This window comes from Momordica charantia, assembly GCF_013281855.1.
Source record: "Momordica charantia cultivar OHB3-1 chromosome 10 unlocalized genomic scaffold, Mcharantia_2.0 BLBB01000010.1, whole genome shotgun sequence".
NCBI classification, from domain to species: Eukaryota; Viridiplantae; Streptophyta; class Magnoliopsida; order Cucurbitales; family Cucurbitaceae; genus Momordica; species Momordica charantia.
In genome coordinates, this window is record NW_028275158.1 from 22662781 (window position 1) to 22684162 (window position 21382).

A 21382-nucleotide genomic window follows, 5' to 3' on the forward strand; every position below is an offset into this window, starting at 1 on the left:
AAGATCTATTAAATCTAAGAATAATGATATTTCAAATTGGTCAAGACTCTCCAATTTATGGTCGCTTATTTATGGTACTGTTGAATTTGTTTCACTAATAGGTTTACGATTTAACTTTGATCGTTATGGATCGGTATCAAAATCTAGTTCCAGACAGGTAGATTTAATTTTAACAGGTACCGTAACAATGAAAATAACTTATTATTTAGTAAGATAATACGAACAAATGTCTGAAGTAAAATATGTTATTGCTATGGGGAGCATGAAAAAAAAAATCACCAATCCAACGAAAAGGGAAAAGAAAAAAAAAAGGCATCGGGTCAAGCAAGGTCAAGATAGTAAATTCACAGAGTTGGCGAGAGCCGCCCCAGGGGGAGTTGTTCGTCTATAAATACCCGACTAGGGCTATGTTTTTCGGTTGATTTTGAGGCTCTCCTCGACGGGGGTTTCTGCGCGAGCGAGGGGGAGACTTCGCTGTCGAGAGTTGCAGAGAAAATCGAGCGGGGAAAACAGAAAACTAAAATTCAGAGTTCGAATCACAAACATTCTATCTCAACCAACAGTTTTTTAAACTCAATCTCCAGCTCTCCTACTTGCTTGCTTTAGGGCTTTCTTTCTGCTATCGGATCGCCATGGATTTGCGATTCCCATACTCGCCGGCGGAGGTCGCCAAAGTCCGCATGGTTCAGTTCGGCATACTCAGCCCCGACGAGATTGTAACTCTCTATCCACCTCAATTTCTTCTGTTTTCTGTTTGGTACTATGTTGAGGGGTCGTTCTGGGATGTGAAATGCTTTTGCATTTGTGTGAACTGAGTGTACTTTATGCAGTGGCTCAACTTGAATTTTTGATCGATATTGTGTTCTTGATATTTGCTCTGCTTGTTTGTGAAGGCCCAATTCGAAGGATGAAGTATTGGCAATGTTTTATTTTTTTTTGGTTTCTTGTTTCTCGTCTTTTCTTCACTAATTGATGTCCTTTCCCCCCCAAAATAATTAGAAATGCTTTGCTTTTAGTATTCGTTTCTGGGTTCTTATTCTCTCGTAAGTTTGAATTAAAAAGTTGAAGTTTTATATTAAAATTAGTTTTAAAAACAATTAATTCCAAATTATTATGTTATATTTTATTTATTTATTTATTTTTTTGAAAAATTGGGAATAGGAAACAATAATCTAGAATCGTTTTGTTTTCTAAATGTGTATACAATTAGTTTCTTATGAACGAGAAATGAGAATTATAGTCAGTTACAAAGTGCATATGTTTTTCAAAAATTGGGAACAGGGAATGAGAAACAATAATATTACCAACTTCCTCCTAGCGTCTAAACCATAGTCTTTTGGTTGCAGAGGCAAATGTCTGTGGTGCAGATTGAGCATGGTGAAACTACAGAGAGGGGCAAGCCGAAAGTAGCTGGTTTGAGTGACCCACGACTTGGTACAATTGACAGAAAAATGAAGTGTGAAACTTGCACTGCGAACATGGCCGAGTGCCCTGGGCACTTTGGGCACCTCGAACTCGCCAAGCCAATGTTTCATATTGGGTTTATGAAGACTGTGCTCACTATCATGCGGTCTGTTTGTTTCAACTGCTCAAAGATTCTAGTTGACGAGGTACTGTTTTCTTACTCGACATTATATTTGATGTTGTCCGGAATAGTTTTTTTATGGTCTATCCATTATCAAATTAGAATTTCACGCTCCACAGATTTTCTTTATGAAGAATTCCAGAAGAGTGCATAGGATATCATTTGCTAGGATTTGTTGTGGTGTTAGACCATGTAATATGTCCATCAGTTCATGCACAATTTTTTAAGAGTAAAGTGAAAAGATAAATAGAATGCATATCCAAGATGTTGGGGTAACCGTTGATAATCATGTTGATTTGGGTATAAGCGATCATTATCTCTTTGAGTTATTCCAGCCTCTGTAAAATAGTCAATTACGCTCAGCAACCTGTTTTAATTTTTCAGGAGGACCCTAAATTTAAGCAAGCATTGCGAATAAAGAATCCCAAGAACAGGCTCAAAAAGATTTTGGATGCCTGCAAGAACAAAACCAAGTGTGAAGGTGGAGATGAAATCGATGTCCAAGGTCAAGAATCAGAACAACCAGTGAAAAAGGGTCGGGGTGGCTGTGGTGCTCAGCAGCCTAAGATCTCAATCGATGGAATGAAAATGGTTGCAGAGTACAAGGCTCAAAGGAAGAAAAATGATGACCAGGAGCAGCTGCCTGAGCCGGTGGAAAGAAAACAGACACTTAGTGCTGAAAGGGTGACCATTTGCAGTCTTGATTAACTTTCTTCTTTAATAAAGTTTGAGTGTACCCCCTTCATGAGGTCACATGTTTGATGGATTTTTGTAGGTTCTTGGTGTTCTGAAGAGAATAAGTGACGAGGATTGCAAACTCTTGGGCCTAAATCCAAAGTATGCCCGGCCTGATTGGATGATTCTGCAAGTCCTTCCAATTCCTCCACCTCCTGTGAGACCATCCGGTTATGATGGACACCTCATCTAGAAGTGAGGTATGCTGTGTGCATGTTTTGCTCTCATTCTCTGATGTCTAAATGATTCTTGTTTTGATTACTTTTTTTTCCCAAGAAATTTTGGTTTATTTTTATGGTTTGTTTCCGAGATAGTGCTACCAGTATGATGTTTTTGACTATATCAGATTGGTTTTGACATGTCATTTCTTAATCCAGGACGATCTAACTCATCAGTTGGCTATGATTATAAGGCACAACGAAAACCTCAGGAGGCAAGAGAGAAATGGTTCTCCTGCACATATCATTTCAGAGTTTGCACAATTATTGCAGTTTCATATAGCCACGTATTTTGACAATGAATTACCTGGACTGCCCAGGGTATTAAGTCTCTTTCAAGACTGAAGCTATATGATTATATTTTTTGGTCAACTATTTTTATTTTTACATTAGCATGCTGCTTTATCTAGGCCACACAGAGATCTGGGAGGCCCATTAAATCTATATGCAGTAGGCTCAAGGCAAAGGAAGGTCGGATCAGAGGTAACTTGATGGGAAAACGTGTGGATTTTTCAGCAAGAACAGTTATCACACCTGATCCAACAATTAATATTGATGAATTGGGAGTGCCGTGGAGTATTGCTTTGAATCTTACATATCCAGAGACTGTGACACCATATAATATAGAGAGGTCCATGTTCTTCAAATTGTTCACTTCTAGCTTCATACTTGTTTCCCTTTCCATTCATTGTTTGCAAATGGTCTCATCTTTTGAAAATCAGGTTAAAGGAACTCGTTGAGTATGGTCCCCATCCTCCACCCGGTAAAACTGGTGCAAAGTACATTATACGAGATGACGGGCAGAGGCTCGATCTTCGATATCTTAAGAAAAGTAGTGATCATCATTTGGAGCTTGGCTACAAGGTAAGTTATTCTGATCATGCATGCAATCTTATTATGTTAGGCAATTTACAATTCCTGCCTTTCTAATTTTTTCGCACCTGTGATCATAGGTGGAACGTCATTTGAATGATGGTGACTTTGTACTTTTCAATCGTCAGCCAAGTCTTCACAAAATGTCTATTATGGGACACAGAATCAAGATTATGCCTTACTCAACTTTCCGCCTTAATTTATCTGTCACATCACCTTACAATGCAGATTTTGATGGTGATGAAAAATGAATATGCATGTTCCTCAGTCATTTGAGACTAGGGCAGAAGTGTTGGAGCTCATGATGGTTCCCAAATGCATTGTGTCACCTCAGTCAAACCGTCCTGTAATGGGGATTGTGCAAGATACTCTGTTAGGATGCCGTAAAATTACAAAGAGGGATACCTTTATAACAAAGGTGACAGGGATATGATTGTTATCTCTTATCCTTTAAGAAATATCTCCTGCTTCTTGTTAGTTAGGATTCTGAAATTTCACTGATAATTTGCAGGATGTTTTCATGAATATCTTGATGTGGTGGGAAGATTTTGATGGGAAAATTCCTGCACCTGCAATCTTGAAGCCGCAACCTCTTTGGACTGGAAAACAAGTTTTTAATCTTATTATACCAAAGCAGATTAATCTCACAAGAACTTCTGCCTGGCATGCTGAGTCGGAAACTGGATTCATAACTCCTGGGGATACGTTTGTTAGGATTGAGAAGGGGGAGCTAATTTCTGGAACTCTTTGCAAGAAGGCTCTTGGAACATCAACTGGAAGTCTCATACATGTTATTTGGTATGCATTAGTAATAGTGCTCATGCACTGCTTTTCTAAAGATGTCTGCTATAATCATCATTCATCGTCTTTAAAAAAAGTAGTTGCACTTGTTTGAATCCATACTAATTGCAATATGATGCATTTGGAAAAGATATTGTCTGACTCTTTGATTAATTGCTGACGTCTGTATCACAATAAAAGAAAAAGAATATGCTTTTGGATATTGCTTTGGGGAGGTATGGCACTTAGAGATGGAACTGATGTTTCAAATGTCACGTTCTTCTGTTTGAGTTGCCAAGATTAAGGAACTTGACAGTCTTGGTAAAATTTTGCAGAAATATTTTTTGTTATAGTTTTTTGAAAACTGGAGCTCAAACCGTAAATTCACCTTGCTTTTTATTATTTATACTGATATACTTGGTCTCTATATTTTCACCCCTAACTTCTTGAGAACTATTTTTTAAAAATCTTTCCAAACCAGCTTTTGTATAACCAGGGTGCTTAAGGTTACTTAGATGTTGCCATCTGTATTCTGTGATGTTGATTTCTTTTTTCCCCCCTTCTCATTCATGTAATGTTGTCTCAGGGAGGAGGTTGGACCAGATGCAGCCCGTAAATTTCTTGGTCATACACAATGGCTTGTCAATTACTGGCTTTTGCAGAATGCTTTTAGCATTGGTATTGGAGATACAATTGCTGATGCAGCAACCATGGAGAAAATTAATGAAACTATTTCTTTAGCTAAAAATGAAGTGAAAAACCTTATCAAGAAAGCCCAAGAGCGGAGTTTAGAGCCTGAACCTGGACGGACTATGATGGAATCTTTTGAAAATAAAGTGAACCAGGTCTTGAACAAGGCTCGTGATGATGCTGGTAGTAGTGCGCAAAAAAGTTTGTCAGAGAGTAACAATCTGAAAGCCATGGTTACTGCAGGATCCAAGGGCAGTTTTATCAATATCTCCCAGATGACTGCTTGTGTGGGGCAGCAAAATGTTGAAGGAAAGCGGATACCATTTGGTTTCATCGATCGAACATTGCCCCATTTCACTAAAGATGATTATGGGCCTGAGAGTCGTGGCTTTGTCGAAAACTCATATCTTCGGGGATTGACTCCACAGGAGTTCTTTTTTCATGCTATGGGTGGTAGGGAAGGTCTTATTGATACTGCAGTTAAGACGTCAGAAACAGGGTACATCCAGAGGAGGTTGGTAAAGGCCATGGAGGATATCATGGTAAAATATGATGGGACTGTTAGAAACTCATTAGGTGACGTTATTCAGTTTCTTTATGGTGAGGATGGTATGGATGCTGTCTGGATTGAATCTCAGAAACTAGATTCTTTGAAAATGAAGAAAAAAGAATTTGAGAGGATTTTCAGATATGAGTTTGAGGATGAAAACTGGAAGCCAAATTACATGTTGCCGGAGCATGTTGAAGATTTAAAAACCATCAGAGAATTCCGCAATGTGTTTGAGGCTGAAGTTCAAAAGCTTGAAGCAGACAGGTTTCAATTGGGAACAGAAATTGCAACCACAGGTGAAAACTCCTGGCCAATGCCTGTTAACCTCAAAAGGCTTATTCAGAATGCACAAAAGACTTTCAAGATTGACTTTCGAAGGGCTTCTGATATGCATCCTATGGAAATCGTTGAAGCTATTGACAAACTTCAAGAAAGGCTGAAGGTTGTTCCTGGTGAAGATCCTTTAAGTGTGGAGGCTCAGAAGAATGCCACCCTCTTGTTCAACATATTGCTTAGAAGCACTTTTGCTAGCAAAAGAGTTTTGGATGAATACAGGCTTACACGTGAAGCATTTGAGTGGGTTATCGGAGAGATAGAATCACGCTTCTTACAATCACTAGTTGCTCCTGGTGAAATGATTGGCTGTGTTGCTGCACAATCCATTGGAGAGCCAGCCACTCAGATGACTCTTAATACCTTCCATTATGCTGGTGTCAGTGCCAAGAATGTCACCCTTGGTGTTCCTAGGTTGAGGGAAATCATTAATGTAGCCAAGAGAATCAAAACACCTTCGCTTTCAGTCTATCTAAAACCTGAAGCTAATAAAACTAAGGAGAGAGCTAAGACTGTTCAGTGTGCTTTGGAATATACTACTCTTAGGAGTGTTACGCAAGCCACGGAAGTTTGGTATGATCCTGACCCCATGAGCACAATTATTGAAGAGGATATTGATTTTGTGAAGTCTTATTATGAGATGCCAGATGAAGAAATTTCCCCTGACAAAATTTCCCCATGGTTGCTTCGTATAGAGTTGAATCGTGAAATGATGGTGGATAAGAAATTAAGCATGGCAAATATTGCTGAGAAGATCAACCTTGAATTTGATGATGATTTGACTTGCATATTTAATGATGATAACGCTGAGAAGCTGATACTTCGTATTCGTATCATGAATGATGAAGCCCCGAAGGGGGAGTTGACTGACGAATCAGCTGAAGATGATGTATTCTTGAAGAAAATTGAGAGCAATATGCTAACTGAAATGGCACTTCGAGGAATACCAGACATCAACAAGGTTTTCATTAAATGTGGTAAAGTGAACAAGTTTGATGAGTATGAAGGTTTTAAGCCAGAGATGGAGTGGATGCTGGATACAGAAGGTGTCAATCTTTTAGCTGTCATATGTCATGAAGATGTTGATGCAAAGAGGACCACAAGCAATCATTTGATTGAAGTCATTGAAGTTCTTGGGATTGAGGCAGTTCGACGTTCTCTCCTAGATGAATTGCGTGTTGTTATTTCCTTTGATGGGTCTTATGTTAATTACCGACATCTTGCTATCCTTTGTGACACAATGACCTATCGTGGCCACTTGATGGCAATTACACGTCATGGTATTAATCGAAATGATACTGGACCAATGATGAGATGCTCATTTGAAGAAACTGTGGATATTTTGCTTGATGCTGCAGTGTATGCTGAAACCGATCACTTGCGGGGTGTTACTGAAAATATAATGTTGGGTCAACTGGCACCCATAGGAACAGGAGGTTGTGCTTTGTATCTCAATGATGAGATGTTGAAGAATGCTATTGAACTCCAGCTTCCTAGTTACATAGACGGTCTGGATTTTGGCATGACGCCTTCCCGTTCCCCAATCTCAGGCACTCCTTATCATGAAGGGATGATGTCTCCTAGTTATTTGCTGAGTCCAAATCTACGCCTTTCACCCATTAGTGATGCTCAATTTTCACCCTATGTCGGAGGAATGGCTTTCTCTCCTACTTCATCTCCAGGCTATAGCCCATCATCTCCGGGCTACAGTCCATCATCACCTGGCTATAGTCCTACATCCCCTGGTTATAGTCCCACTTCTCCGGGATACAGCCCCACCTCTCCTGGCTACAGTCCAACGTCTCCAACCTACAGTCCTAGTTCTCCTGGTTATAGCCCAACTAGTCCTGCATATTCTCCTACGAGTCCATCCTATTCACCCACCTCTCCTAGTTACAGCCCCACCTCTCCAAGTTACAGCCCCACCTCCCCTAGTTACAGTCCCACGTCTCCAAGCTACAGCCCCACATCACCAAGCTACAGCCCCACTTCACCTGCTTACAGTCCCACTTCACCTGCTTACAGTCCCACTTCACCCGCATATAGCCCAACTTCCCCATCTTATAGCCCAACATCACCCTCTTACAGCCCTACCTCGCCTTCTTATAGCCCCACGTCACCCTCGTACAGCCCAACATCCCCTTCCTACAGTCCTACATCACCTTCATACAGCCCCACCTCTCCAGCATACAGCCCCACCTCTCCTGGCTATAGCCCTACATCCCCGAGCTATAGCCCCACTTCTCCAAGCTATAGTCCCACATCACCCAGTTATAATCCTCAATCAGCTAAGTACAGCCCATCACAGGCATACTCACCTAGTAGTCCACGGTTGTCGCCTTCAAGTCCATATAGCCCAACCTCGCCAAACTACAGGTAATATGTTGTTAAAGTTTTTTGGGATTAATCATCTTTAACACTGTTCATGAAATTGCATATTGGCTTGAGTATTTCCACTATTTTTTTCCCTACATTTATGGTCAAGTGTGTTTGTATCATCTTACAAGCTTGGACATCTTGTCATATCTTACAGCCCGACGTCACCATCATATTCACCAACATCTCCGGCTTATTCTCCATCAAGCCCAACCTACAGTCCTAGCAGGTAAAGTTTTACTGGCCCTTTCCTAGAGGGCTCTCTCTTACATCTATAATTTTAAACTAAAGCTATGATGATACACGATATTGTCTTTGCATTTCCTTAACCCATTGTTTTCCTTCTCTCTCTCTAGTCCATATAATACAGGACCCAGCCCAGAATTTAGCCCCAGTTCTCCACAATATAGGTTAGCTGATATAAACTTTTTACTAGTTGAACAGCTTACATCTATTCTCCTAGTCAGAATCTAATTGTTTATTCTCCTTGTAGTCCAAGCGCAGGATATTCGCCTACTGCTCCTGGGTATTCTCCATCATCTACTAGTCAGTACACTCCGCAAACGAGTGAGAAGGATGATAGAAGTAGAAAGGATGACAGGAGCAACCGATGAGGGGTCATAGAAAATATCTTGCTCGAAGGAAGAGGGTAAAGTTCTTGGAGCCCTGATCTCGGTGATGATAGAAATGAGGTTAACTGGTTTGTTTAATTTTCCTGAATTATTGGTCTTCAGGGTGTTCAATATTGTGGATTTCTCTTCTGTGATGCCTGCCATTATTTCTGGACTTGGAAAGGGGCCTTTTTGTTTCTTAGTAGCTGCATTCAGTATTTCGTTTAAAAGATTGGCTGGTTACATATTATATTAGAAGGGTTGAACTATATCCCCCACTAGAAAGCCTCTTTATTGTGGACAAGAGTGGTTTACTTGAAGTAGCTTTATATGGTTGCAAAGAATTAGAGGGAAGGAATCTAGAGTTGACAAAATCAGAGAAGACTGACTTTTGGTTCTGAAACAGTGGGCTGGCGTTTTGTATATAAAATTGATGCCTGGACACAACGTAGCACATGGTAATGTAGTTATTTTTCTTTTAGTTTAAATTCTACTCTCTTAAATTTTTTTCTATTTTGATCTCCGAAGCTTCAAACATTTTGTTTTAGAAACTGGACAAAAATGTGTGTTTTCTCGTTTACTTGAAGAGATGTGTTCATATTTACATGGACAATCCTTTTGAGAAAAGGGACAAAAACGAAACATTAGAAAGTTTGAATTAGAATTGATTTGATTCTTTTTGTTCTCTTAGATATATCATTGTAATTCTTCCTTCATTGAAAATTGAACTGATTGAGCAGGTAATTTGTAAATGTCAGGCCTTCAAACCACCAGGATGGGAAGAGGCAAATAACCGAGCACACATCGGGGCCAGGGCGTGTTACTCGGAATGAACACATCATATAATCTTCAGATGTCTTTTTTTCGTGTCAGTGTTGATGGGATTTCGTGAGGAACAAATCTGTCTCAAGTTTGTTTGTTTTGCTTTGAAGAAACTAGCTATTGTGGAATATTTACAAGCAAAAAACTGTCTCTGACAATTAGCCCCATCCTCTCCATGTAATTTTGTAAACTGCCAATAGTGAATGATTATTTTAAGAACCCTGTAATTTGTGAGACGCTGAAACTCTATTACACTGTTTAGGATAAATTATAACCTCCCTCGACGATTTATAGATTTTGAATTGTTTATAAAGTTCTATGAGTATCACATAAATCAGGTTCATGATTGCTCCAAGATTGTCTTGAAGTTGATGGATAGAAATAAATTGATGGTTATAATTAACTTGTCTGGTAGGTTTTGCTTTGTTTCTTAAGGTTTATGTACTTTAGATTTTAAAAAATGTTCAATCTGTTAACAACTTATTAGGCACATAATTATAAAATTTAAACCAATATTGACGCTTTAAAAACCTGGGATTAGACATTTTATTTTCTAAATTCATAGAACAACTTCGAAAGTTCGAACTCTAATTCTAAATTTATGGTGTCTGATTGGTTATTGTTATTGTTTTTTGTAGAAATTTTTTATAAATTAAATAAAATTTCTTTTATGTTTTCCATATTTTCCAAAATAGAGATAAAAATATATATATTTTTTAATTTTTGACTTGCAACATGCATAATAGATGTTGAAAATTAAAAAAAAAAAATATATATATATATATAAATTTTAAGTATTTAATTAGAAAATTAATTTTCATATAGAATTTTTACCTTTTTTTTATTTTTTAATTTAAAATGTTGGATGACAAGAAACAAATAGTTGTCAAACATGTTTCCCATAATTTCTTATATCTTTGTAATTTTATCTTCAACTCAAAAGTTAAACACTTTAAAATGAAGGAAAAAGTATAAAAAAGGGTAGATTTAAAATGATAATTTAACCTTTTTATACAAGTGCATTCTACAAAAACTGGCACAAAAGCTTTTGCTTTCATTTGAATGTGTGGAATAACTGAAGTTAAAGTTAAACAGGTTCAAAATCTTCCTCCATTATCCTTTCTAGTTTCTCCAATGTGTCAAAAATTTGTTCACTGAAGGGGTGAGATTCATCCTCCTTCCCAAACACATGATGGATCCTATCTATCTCAATTGAACTGCAACCAACTGGCTTCTTAATCTTCCTATCTCTCAGCAACTTCCTTAGTTTTGCAGCATCTTCCCACTGTCCTGCATCTTCATGCATACTAGCCAAGATCACGTATCGCCCCGCGTTTTCGGGATCCAGAACGAACAGCTTCTCCGCAGCTTCTTTGGCTACTTCTATGTTGTTATGTATTCGACAAGCGCCAAGCAACGCGCCATACACATCTTTCCCCGCCTGCATTGGCATGCCCTCAATGAACTTGACTGCTTGATCAACAAAACCAGCCCTACCTAAGAGATCCACCATGCACGCATAATGTTCCTCTTTCCTTTCCACACCGTAAGTCTCCATTTTTTCGTATATCTGGCGGCCTTTAGCAACGAGCCCTGCATGACTACATGTCGATAACAGATTCAAGAAGATCACACCATCTGGTTTCAGGCCAACTTCTTCCAAACTAGTGAACATGGTTAGTGCCTCATCAGCAAGACCATGCATTCCGTAACACCTGATAACCGCGCTCCATACGATGACGTTTTTGTCGTCGATTCGGTTGAAAACATCTCTAGCAATGTTCACATGACCACAGTTGGCATACATTGAAATGAGACAACTACCCAAAGGAGCACCAACTTGCATTCCTGTCTTTATAACATAGGAATGGACCCAGAAGCCGACCTGGGCGGCAGATTTTGAAACACAAGCAGGCAGAATCCCAACAAGAGTAGCATTATCAGGTGAGCAAGCACCTTGATTATGCACCATGGCATGAAAAAGCATGATGGCTTCATCCACTTTCCCATTTGAAGTAAACCCAGCAATCATAGAGTTCCAACTAACAATATCTTTCAGAGGCATTTCATCAAACACCTTCCTAGTTGTTTCAATGTCCAGGCACTTGGCATAAAACGCGATCAGAGCATTGCCCACGAACAAATCCAAGTCCAACCCCGATTTCAAAACGTGTCCATGAACAACCTTCCCCTTGTCCCTGTTCTTCATAGCGCCACATGCCTTCAACACAAAAGGGAATGTGTAACGATTGGTGGGTGCGCCATTGACTCGCATTTCATCAAACAGGTTGAGGGCTTCATCAAACGGTCCCCAATTGGCGTACCCTCGAATCACCACGTTCCACACGAACACATCTCTCTCAACCAATCTGTCGAACACCTTCCGTGCAACTCCCATTTTCGAGTCGCCATGCTCGGCGTATTTGCCGATTAATTTCGTGGCTAGGAATCCGTTTTGGTCGAGACCTTCAACGATGATTTGGGCGTGTAGTTCTTGAACGCTCCTGATGGTTCTACAATGCTGTAATAGGTTAGTGTAATCGTATGAATCGCGACGGTACTCCCCAGGACTTCGATCGCTGAGGAAGAATCTTAGAAATCTGAAGAATGGTTGGTTTTTCAACACAAGAGTTCGCGAAAGTCGCCGGCGAAGCCCGCGCATTGGGATCTTCGAAGCAAAAACCTGATACAATTACAGATAGAATCGTTAATGCCGGTAAAAGCTTATTGTTTGAATATATGGCGCCAGCGGAAAAAAACGCCGATCTTTTTTCCGCTACCGGACGACGTGGCGATTTATGGGTATGACGATGATGATGTCTTGTTGATCTTGACAAATAGATAGATTTATTGTTATTATTTTTTTTTTGAAACAACAAATAGAAAGATATCAATATCGACTAAATAAATATTTTTTAAAATAAAAATTTGCTTAGCAATTTTATATTACTTTTTTTTAATAGGGTACATTGCAAACTTGCTCAATTAATCATATATTATATCATCGACTAAAGTATCGAAAGAATGATCGGAATCTGTCCCTGACCAATTCGTGAGTAGCATCTCGGGTCGGCATAGTGTAGCGTCAAAAGCAGATATTTTTTTATTGCTCCGCTGACCTTTTCTAGGCCTCCTTCTTGCAGAATTGGATTGTCGATATCGATGGAATTTGTACTAACCGAAGAAGACAAAAGCTCTTTTTTCTGCAACGCTGCCTCTGTTTGAGAAGTCCTATCTATTGTGTGTTTCCTACCGATCTTTTAAATTTTTACTCTCACATGATTCTTTTTTAATATAAATTTTCAATGCTTAAACTGTTTTTTTTAGTGTAACAATATGTTAGGATAAGAATTTGAACCATGATTAAAGGTCGTAAATATATGTCTTGACCAATTGATATATGTTTAGGTTTACGATTATTGAACTTTTATAAAATAACTATTTTGATATTAAAATCACGTTGTCAATATTTATTTCTCCCTATTTGTCTCAACGGAGTGTAATACATATATATGCAATTAGCAAGTTAATGTATATATAACAAATCAAACTTTTTAGCTAAGAAAAAAAATCAAATTATTTGTCTTTTAAACAATTAAAAAAAATAATTATAAGAACCAACATAACTATTTTTCAAAAAATTTAATGACTAACAAAAATAAAAGAGTCCTAGTAGTCTCAAAATGAAACAAGATTTAAAAAATTATTAGTTAAATTATAAGTTTGGTCTCTAAATTTTTAGGCGTGTAACTATTACTATTTAGTACTTTTAATTTTAAAAAAATTATATTTAGTAATGAACTTTAAATTTCGTGTCCAACAAGTCGGGTTTGTAATCTTTATTTTTTCTTTTGAATTCAACAATACGTGAGAATGAAAATTTGAACCGGATCGAATTTGAACCTAGTCGAAACCTAGTCAAAATACCTCGCTTAATTAATTTTGAGTAACGCTAAGGTAACCAAAATCCTAAAATGTTGAAAGACACTACCCTGAAGTTGAGTAACCAATTCAAATTCCAAAGAAACTTAATCCATAAAAATGAATTTAGAGAAAAGTTTGAAACTTTGAATCTTGTTTTCGTGTTTTGTTTCGATGGTTTGATGGGTGTCCGTATTTTGGCTCATCCTTTGATCGATTTTTGTCCATTTCTCCCAAATCTCCTCTCTCAATCGATTTCGATTCAGATTTCAGCGGATTGAAACAAACTATTGTGTACAGCGGAAAAGAGGCTTTTTCAGGCCGACCCCACTCCCCGCGCAACTGCCTAGTTTCCCTTTCCCTTTCACATTTTTCATCTTCATCTTCATCTTCTTCATCTTCCCTTCAATCCCATCTCCATTTTTCTGTGTTTTTTTCCCGATTACAATGCTGGGTCTCAGCCCCCACTTCTGCGTTCGCACCCTTTTCGCCGGATTCGCCATGGCCGGCGATCACCCCACTCATTCTCGCCCCTCCGCCGCTTCCTGGTTCGCCTCCTCTTCGCTCCACTTCTCCGCGCTTCCATCGCGCTCCAATGCCGGACGCTCTCGCCGCCGCAACTCGATCCTCGTTTCCTGCCACTCTTCTCGTGCTAGATCCGGGAGCACTGATGATGATTCCCATCAAGATTATTTCGAAGCTTCGTTTCTCGTTTCAGGTGTTCTAACTTTGATCTTTGTTACGATTGCCGATTGAATCGATGGGTTCTTTGGGATTTCAATTTTTGTTTGATTTGGGTTTGTTTGCATTACTTACTAACAGAGACTATCCATCACTATCGAATGTGGAAGAGGAGATTTCAAGAGGATGCGAATTTCAACCAGAGAGAATCGCGAGGCAATTCCCATTCACTTGGGCTGGGATTTCTTAGACGTTTTCGAAGCCCCACTGTGTTTCTGAAGATTTCTTGCAATGGAGACTTTCTACTGCCAATTGTCGTTGGTATGTTGGACAAAATTTCTTACGTGATCAACGTTCTTGTTTTCTGATGAATTTGTCAAGGAAAGAAGCTGTAAATTTTGGACTTGGTTTCTATGTTGCAGGGGAATATGCTATTGAGAAACTTATAGATTGTCAACTAGGGATTGAAAATGGGGTAGGTATTTTTTTTTTTGTGGCTTTTATTATTCATATTTTTGGTTCTTTACTCTGTAGTTGGTATTAATTCTCAAACCATCATATTTCAGGATTCCCCAGATCTCTTCGAGTTTATACAAAATCTCATGGTGAAATTTGGCTATGAAGTATGGAACTACTTTATTTTTTGTTTTTGATTTCTTTGTGTGTTTGTTCTTTTTGCTGAATCTGTTATACGTTTAGTTCATATTGCAATATATATACACTACTTTTGTCTTGCGTCTCTTTAAGAACCAAAGGACTAAAGAATCTGCTTGTTTTGTTAGTTTTATAACTCGTATCGGAATGTAAGCATACATGATGGGACGAAACTATATAATTTGAGATATAATTCTTCATCTGTTCGTGGTTTGTCATTAACTTTTCTCAAGGAGGTGACGTAATTAACATTCCTCAACTGCATTATTTCTTTTAAGCTCGACGATTGGCGATAGGAATCAATCTCCCTTCCTCGACTTGTTACTTCTTATGTAATTGATCATAAAATCTTTAACTCCAAAGATTCTGAATCAGTGCTTTGTACTTCTCACGTACATTGTTTTCTTGGCTTGCTATGAAAAAGGGGTTTAGAACCATAATCTAATGTCATTTTATGTTGTTAAACGCTTACAGATCACCACCGCAAAAATCACAGAAAGAGTGGTGAACACTTACTTTGCCCGGCTGTTCCTGAGAAAGGTTAGTTCTTATTAATTCAGCCACAGTCAGGCCAAAGAATTTTCAAAGTTTACAATTCTGGATTATCATCTGCAGGATGGGGAAAATGAGATGTTAAGTGTGGATGCACGCCCATCAGATGCCCTAAATATTGCATATCGATGTAAGGTATATATTCTACCGTTGACTGCCGAAATCTTCGCAGAACTTCTGCAAGAGGCACGAATGACTTAGGGCCCATTTGGTAACGTTCCCGTTTCTTGTTTCTCGTTTCCAATTTTCTTAAGAAATCTAAGTATTTTACAACTAACTTTTGTTTCTTGTTTTCTCCTTTTTTGGGACATTCTCACAATTGTATAGAAATTTTGAGAACAATCAAAACAAGTTTCTCTTTTCTTATTCCATTTTCAATTTGTTCCAAAACATAAATAAAAACATTGTTTTATCATACTTGAATTCTTGGAGGTTGAAACCATGCAACACATTTTTCTTCATTAAAAATAAAGAAACAGGAACGTTACCAAACGAGCCCTTAATTTCCATTAAAATGAAGAACATTAGTTTTAATGCTTATTTGGAATGCTTTACTTAGCACTAGCACCCTTCCACACCCCCTATAATTCTCTACAGAAATAATTTCTTACTTTAACGAATGTGCAGATACCAGTACTTGTTAGTAAGCAGATTGTCTATGAGGATGCCATAAAAGTTAGTTATGGGTTTGGAAGAGTGCATGAGAGAAAGTCGTGTTTTGATGTTTTACTTGACAGGTATCATGAGTTGACTGTTAGCTATTGGATAGAGATCTTTTCTGGATATCTAAAAACAATCATGTCTCATTCAGTGCTGCAGATGGTCCAGATTTCTTGTCCCAGGAACTCGATATGTTGAAGAACATGAAAACGGGCTATTTACGAAGAACGGTACAAGGATGCAGGTATGAAAGAGAGGGCCAACGCCAACCTATTAATTCCTATTGCAACAATGTCTAATCCAGGCATTTTGTTTCTGATCATGTTTATGCAAAGAGGGTACTTATACTTATGATTGATATATGTTTCCTTCAGCCATGTGGAGGGATAAGTTAACAAGACTCCGCAAGTTGATACACGAGGCATAACTTCGATATTCCAACTCATCTGTCTGCTATCGGACTTTTCGTCCCTTTAAGTAACTCTCGGTAATTGACTGCTGTACAGAGAGGTTCCATAAAGCAAAATGTGTTCGAATTTTTCTGATACTGCACCCTAAAATAGGGTGAATCTTCTGTTGGTTGTGAATCACTCACTCACAGGCATCTTACGAACATACAATCCGCACGGGATGGATTGGGAACTCCAAGCGGAGCGATATGCATCGTTCATAGTGATGGCAGGCCTGTACAGTTAATTTAAGAGTATGTATGTAAATATTACATTGGGGGTAGTCATTGTGTTGCATCTCCAAGTTATGGATGGGATGGGGCTGATAAGATAATTCTTTTCACATAGAGAGCTGTAATTTTGTAAGTTTGCAGTGAATGGTAAGGTGAAGAGGATGCTTTTGTATATTATAACAAAGTCTCATTTCTCTTTCATACGTACACTCCTTTTCTCATTCTAGAAAGAATTCCATTTGAATGTTTTGTTATGGTCTTCGGTCTTTCCATTCATATATGGTTATTTTATTGTTCACCCATCTTCGCCTTTTTGTTAACTTCTCTTTGATCGGCCAAGGTTCGGATCTCATAGGCTATTTTCTCATTCAAAAGGTAACTTTCATGGCTGATCTTTCGAAAGGATTGTGTTTTGCGCTAGATTTTTTAAGGTTATTTTTCCACTCGTGGGAGTTTCTTTTTCGAAGCATATAATATAAGAATATGTATATGTACCACTTGAACAGAAGAAAAGGAATAAAAGACTTCTATTTCCAATAAAGAGGGAAATATGAGAAAATGGTAAGAATTGTTTACCAAAGCCGCTCCAAAGAATGTGGCATTCTCCTGTATTACCATCTCCCATCTAGAAAGCCAAGTCCAAACACCCTAACTTAACTAAGAAACAGAAAATAAGAAACGAGAACATTTTAAGGTCCATTTAGTAACGTCTTCGTATCTTGTTTCCCACTCCCTCTTTTTTAATAAGAAAAATAATTACATTTAGTAACTATTTCTTGTCCTTTAGAAGTCAAGAACGATAAAACTTAACTACGTTGACTTTCTAAGGTCTGACCTTTCGCTCCCCTACTGAAAAGGAGCAAAGCAGCTAAGATTCAATTCAAAAGGTCCTACTTAGTTTCGTAAGCCTTGTCATTGTCAGTCAATTAAGTAGGGCCTGAGGCCCCCTGCGAATCTGTAAATCTCAGGAGCATGCCACAACAAAAGGATGGTCCCCTATGCATTTCATTCTTTCCGGAAGGGGAAAAAAAAAGAAGTACCCTCATCATGGTGAACCTCTCCTTGTGATCGGGACGAGGAAACAGGAACAAGAAATAAGAAACACTTGATTGTGTTGTTTAAAAAAAAATTTTATACAATTTTGGAAATGTCTCTAAAAATGAGAAACAAAAGACATAAACCATTGCCACGAAAAAAAATGAAACAACAAGAAACGGAAATGATACGAAACGGGTCATCATAACCAATACTTGTTACCATATTTATGCCAGCAGATGAGCATGATGAGACATCTCCTTGCAATATAGAACCTGGATTTTGTCTCTTTTATCATCTCCATAAACCCAAACTTGTGTTCCTCTGAGCTCTCCCACTCTTCTCTGCCATTCCCTTTTCTGGATTGGCACTGACCCATCTGAATCTTCTTCTTCTTCTTCTGATATTGTTAATTGTTATGTTTCTCCTAATTCCTTTTCCTTTGCAACCTTTGACACTGTCTTCTCTTCAACCTCCTCTTCTTCTTCTCTGCTTCTTCTTCATCTTTTGGTATCGTTTCCGCTTCTTTTTTCCTCTTGCTTTTGCTTCTTTTCTGTTCTTCAGAGTTTCTCTGAAAGCAGAGACAGAGAGGGTGTTATAATTCATCAAACTGATTGTCCCATTTGTCTTTATTGCCCTTTGGCCACAATGATTGGTCACCGTCATCGTCCTCTTCTCCGAGAAAAACAATAAAAAAGAAACAGTTATCAAATACAGTTCTACTGTTTATTTGTTAAAAAGAGATTGAACTAAAAAATAAGAAACTAAGTTAGGGCCTACATTGATTTCTTCTAAGTTCTACCAAAAATGTTTGGATTATAGCTGGATAATCATCTTCATTGTCAATTCATTATGCGTTGGCAAGCACTGATTGGTGTTCCAACTTAATATTCTTTTAATTATTAGAAGAACTCCAAACGCATCTGACTTGGCAGAAAAGAATAAAAAAGTTGTCTTTTTTAAGTTTTTGGTTTTGGGTTTGGTTTTAGGTTCACTGATTATAAGGATTTTAATTTGTTGGAGACAAGTTATGTTATCAAAACAACTCTAGGATAAGATTTTGATGATATATTTTTTTTTTGCGTGAGTCTAGGGAGTACGATTAAGATTGTTTCAAAATTCGATAGTTCGATCTCCCAACCTATCATTGTTGAACTAAAAAAGAGTTATCTTTTTCTTTAGTTTTTGGTGGTTTTAGTTTGAACAATAATGTTATTCTTGACTATTTGTTTGGTGGAGACATTACTTCTTAGTTTCCTTTTTCTCCTGATTAAATTTTAAACTTACTATCCTCGATTAGTCAGTGTATTTTTTTTTCTTTTTTCTTTGTGGTTAGACAAATTTAGCGAGTAATCGAGTATTTTGGTTGTGATGAATGCTTTTTAGTTGGATTGAGAATTGCAGTTCATTGTTCTTTTAAAAATATCTTTATTTTTGTATTTCTCTTTTTTAGTTGTGGTTCGGACAAAATAGATCATGACCAGATTATTTTGCTAGTTTGACAATTTTTGAATCATTTATTATTTTATTTCTTATTATTCAATATATTCCCTCTCTCTCTCTAACATTGAGATTGATTTTTCTTTTTTCTTTTTTAAGTCTTCATCATTGAGATTGATAATGGTTAATCATGCATGTACCATGTATCCAATTTTTATATATGTGGGTCAGTTCAATATAATACAAACTAGCTTTGGTAAGCACCTGAATTTACAATGCTTTAAAAAACTTGGTGGTTTCAACAACAAGATTCCTTGGGAGTTCAAATATATTGAGAGAAAGAGGCACCCAACTCATTCACAATCTATTCCTATCTTCATGCTCATGCAATAATGCAAAATATTTTAAGAATACATAGTTCAAAATTTCCATCAAGACAAATGTCACAAAGAAAGATTTAAAATGTTTTGATAATGTTACTATTTCTCTTATTTTTATTTCTAGTTTTTTGAGAACTATATAAACGTTTTTTTTTACAACTATTCATGTTTCTCATTTTTCATTTTCTAAGAAAATATTTCTATTGATTGGCTGAAGGTAAAAAATATTTAAGGCAAGTCTTCCACCTCAACATACAAACTGTTGGAGGAGAGAACTTCCAAAGGCCGACCTGTTTGAGACTACACAGATCGGCCTGGAGAGGGCGGGATTCGACACGCTCAGATGAGGCTGGGACGCCCTCAAGCGTCCCACCATGACGTAGGGTTGGACTCTGGAGGGATCCGTATGGACCGATGGTCCTTGGCATGCCCCCAACCCGAGTAGAGTAATACCCTGATGGGACAAGTAACTACCCATTTGATTGCTATAAATACACCACCACCCATTAAGTCAAATATGAGAATCTATCTGAAGCTGATTTGTCTAAGCTCTGATTTCATACTAACTTGAGCGTCAAAATGGCTTACCTGTTCCTGCAGGTACTTTGAAGAATCTCGCTCACTAAGACAAGTATGAGAATTTGTCTGAAACTGATTTATCTAAGCTCTGATCCCATACTAACTTGAGCGTCAGAGTGGCTTATCTGTCTCTGCAGGTACTTTGAAGAAGTTCGCTCCCACCAGCTCGCACCGACCTCACAGGTTGCACCTGAGGACTTAGGTAGATTTAGGGATCAACAAAGATGATTTCATCTTAACACTGTGTTAACGAGTCACTACTCTAGGGAGGATTATGTTGACCTCTCACGAGCTCTCTCACCTATTTTTTCAGGTTTGGTGTGCTCATTCGACCTTAATTTGCTTGGCATAGTGTTGACCTTATCTAGAGATATATCGCTCTACGCCGGATTCAACACAAATATTACCGAACTTATCAATTGGTGCCACATAGGTTACAATTATTCGAGAATTTCACGCATAACCTTCCCTATTCAAGAATGTTTTGAAAAGTTTGTTTGTTCATGAAGTCTTAATTTGTATTGAAGACTTTATTGGGAAAATTTTCGAATTTCTTATGAGTCAACATTTGCTACAGAAGATTCTTAATTTTAAATTTCCAATTTTTCAAATCTTGATTTCTAGCCCTCCAACATTCATCCCACCCACTTTGGCTGGTTTTCAAAGTTCAAAGCATACTGGCAAAAGATCTTGCTAAGTAGTTGACAATTGCAAACAACTCAATTATTTGCACTATATTCATCATTTATCTCGTTGAAAAAGATTGATTTTTGTTAACTTTTTTAATATATGGACGGTGGAGAGGTGAACTCACGATTTTTTGATTAGATATGTACTTAACAAGTTGAGTTATGTTCAGCTTGATAAATTTTTTGGTCAACTCTTGTAGCTGCAAGGAGGAGGTAGATATATCTCTAGCATAATCAAATTTGGATCCATCACTTAATTTTTTTTTGTTAAAATAACCACTTTGATTTTTATTAAATGTAATCTAAAAACTTAAGATTTGAAATCAATTTCTGCCTCTTTCTTAGTCTCAAATCCCAGGTTCTCTTTACAAATTTTATCTTCAACTATTTTATCGTTTCTTAAATACTATTCAAGTAAACTTCCAGGTTAATTACCTACTTTATTATGAATTCTTCCATATCAACCTTCTTTCCAAATTTTTTTAATTAATTAATTTATTATATATATATATATACACAAAGCACATGGTTCAGGT

At 37.6% G+C, this 21382-nt stretch overlaps 3 protein-coding genes across 3 annotated transcripts; 2 read left to right on the forward strand and 1 right to left on the reverse strand.

Annotated features, from left to right (window-relative positions):
• The first annotated feature begins 413 nt into the window (after positions 1-413).
• Positions 414-9868, forward strand: LOC111014830 (DNA-directed RNA polymerase II subunit RPB1). Its single transcript, XM_022289667.2, is given in 16 exon segments — positions 414-716; positions 1347-1610; positions 1970-2269; positions 2361-2489; positions 2491-2520; positions 2698-2859; positions 2949-3169; positions 3261-3402; positions 3492-3656; positions 3659-3829; positions 3923-4209; positions 4778-8140; positions 8298-8369; positions 8497-8550; positions 8634-8789; positions 9510-9868. Coding segments are annotated over 15 exon segments (5565 nt in total). The 5' UTR covers positions 414-632; the 3' UTR covers positions 8755-8789; positions 9510-9868.
• A 663-nt stretch (positions 9869-10531) lies between these two features.
• LOC111014767 (pentatricopeptide repeat-containing protein CRR2, chloroplastic) lies at positions 10532-12420 on the reverse strand. Its single transcript, XM_022289584.2, has one exon. The coding sequence runs from the start codon at positions 12233-12235 to the stop codon at positions 10661-10663; it is 1575 nt and encodes a 524-aa protein (XP_022145276.1). The 5' UTR covers positions 12236-12420; the 3' UTR covers positions 10532-10660.
• Positions 12421-13663: 1243 nt separating this feature from the next.
• Positions 13664-16977, forward strand: LOC111014826 (Wound-responsive family protein). The gene is given in 10 exon segments (XM_022289656.2): positions 13664-14212; positions 14317-14496; positions 14598-14650; positions 14742-14798; positions 15304-15369; positions 15445-15516; positions 16009-16118; positions 16193-16247; positions 16249-16285; positions 16416-16977. Coding segments are annotated over 10 exon segments (954 nt in total). The 5' UTR covers positions 13664-13941; the 3' UTR covers positions 16469-16977.
• The last annotated feature ends 4405 nt before the right edge of the window (positions 16978-21382 follow it).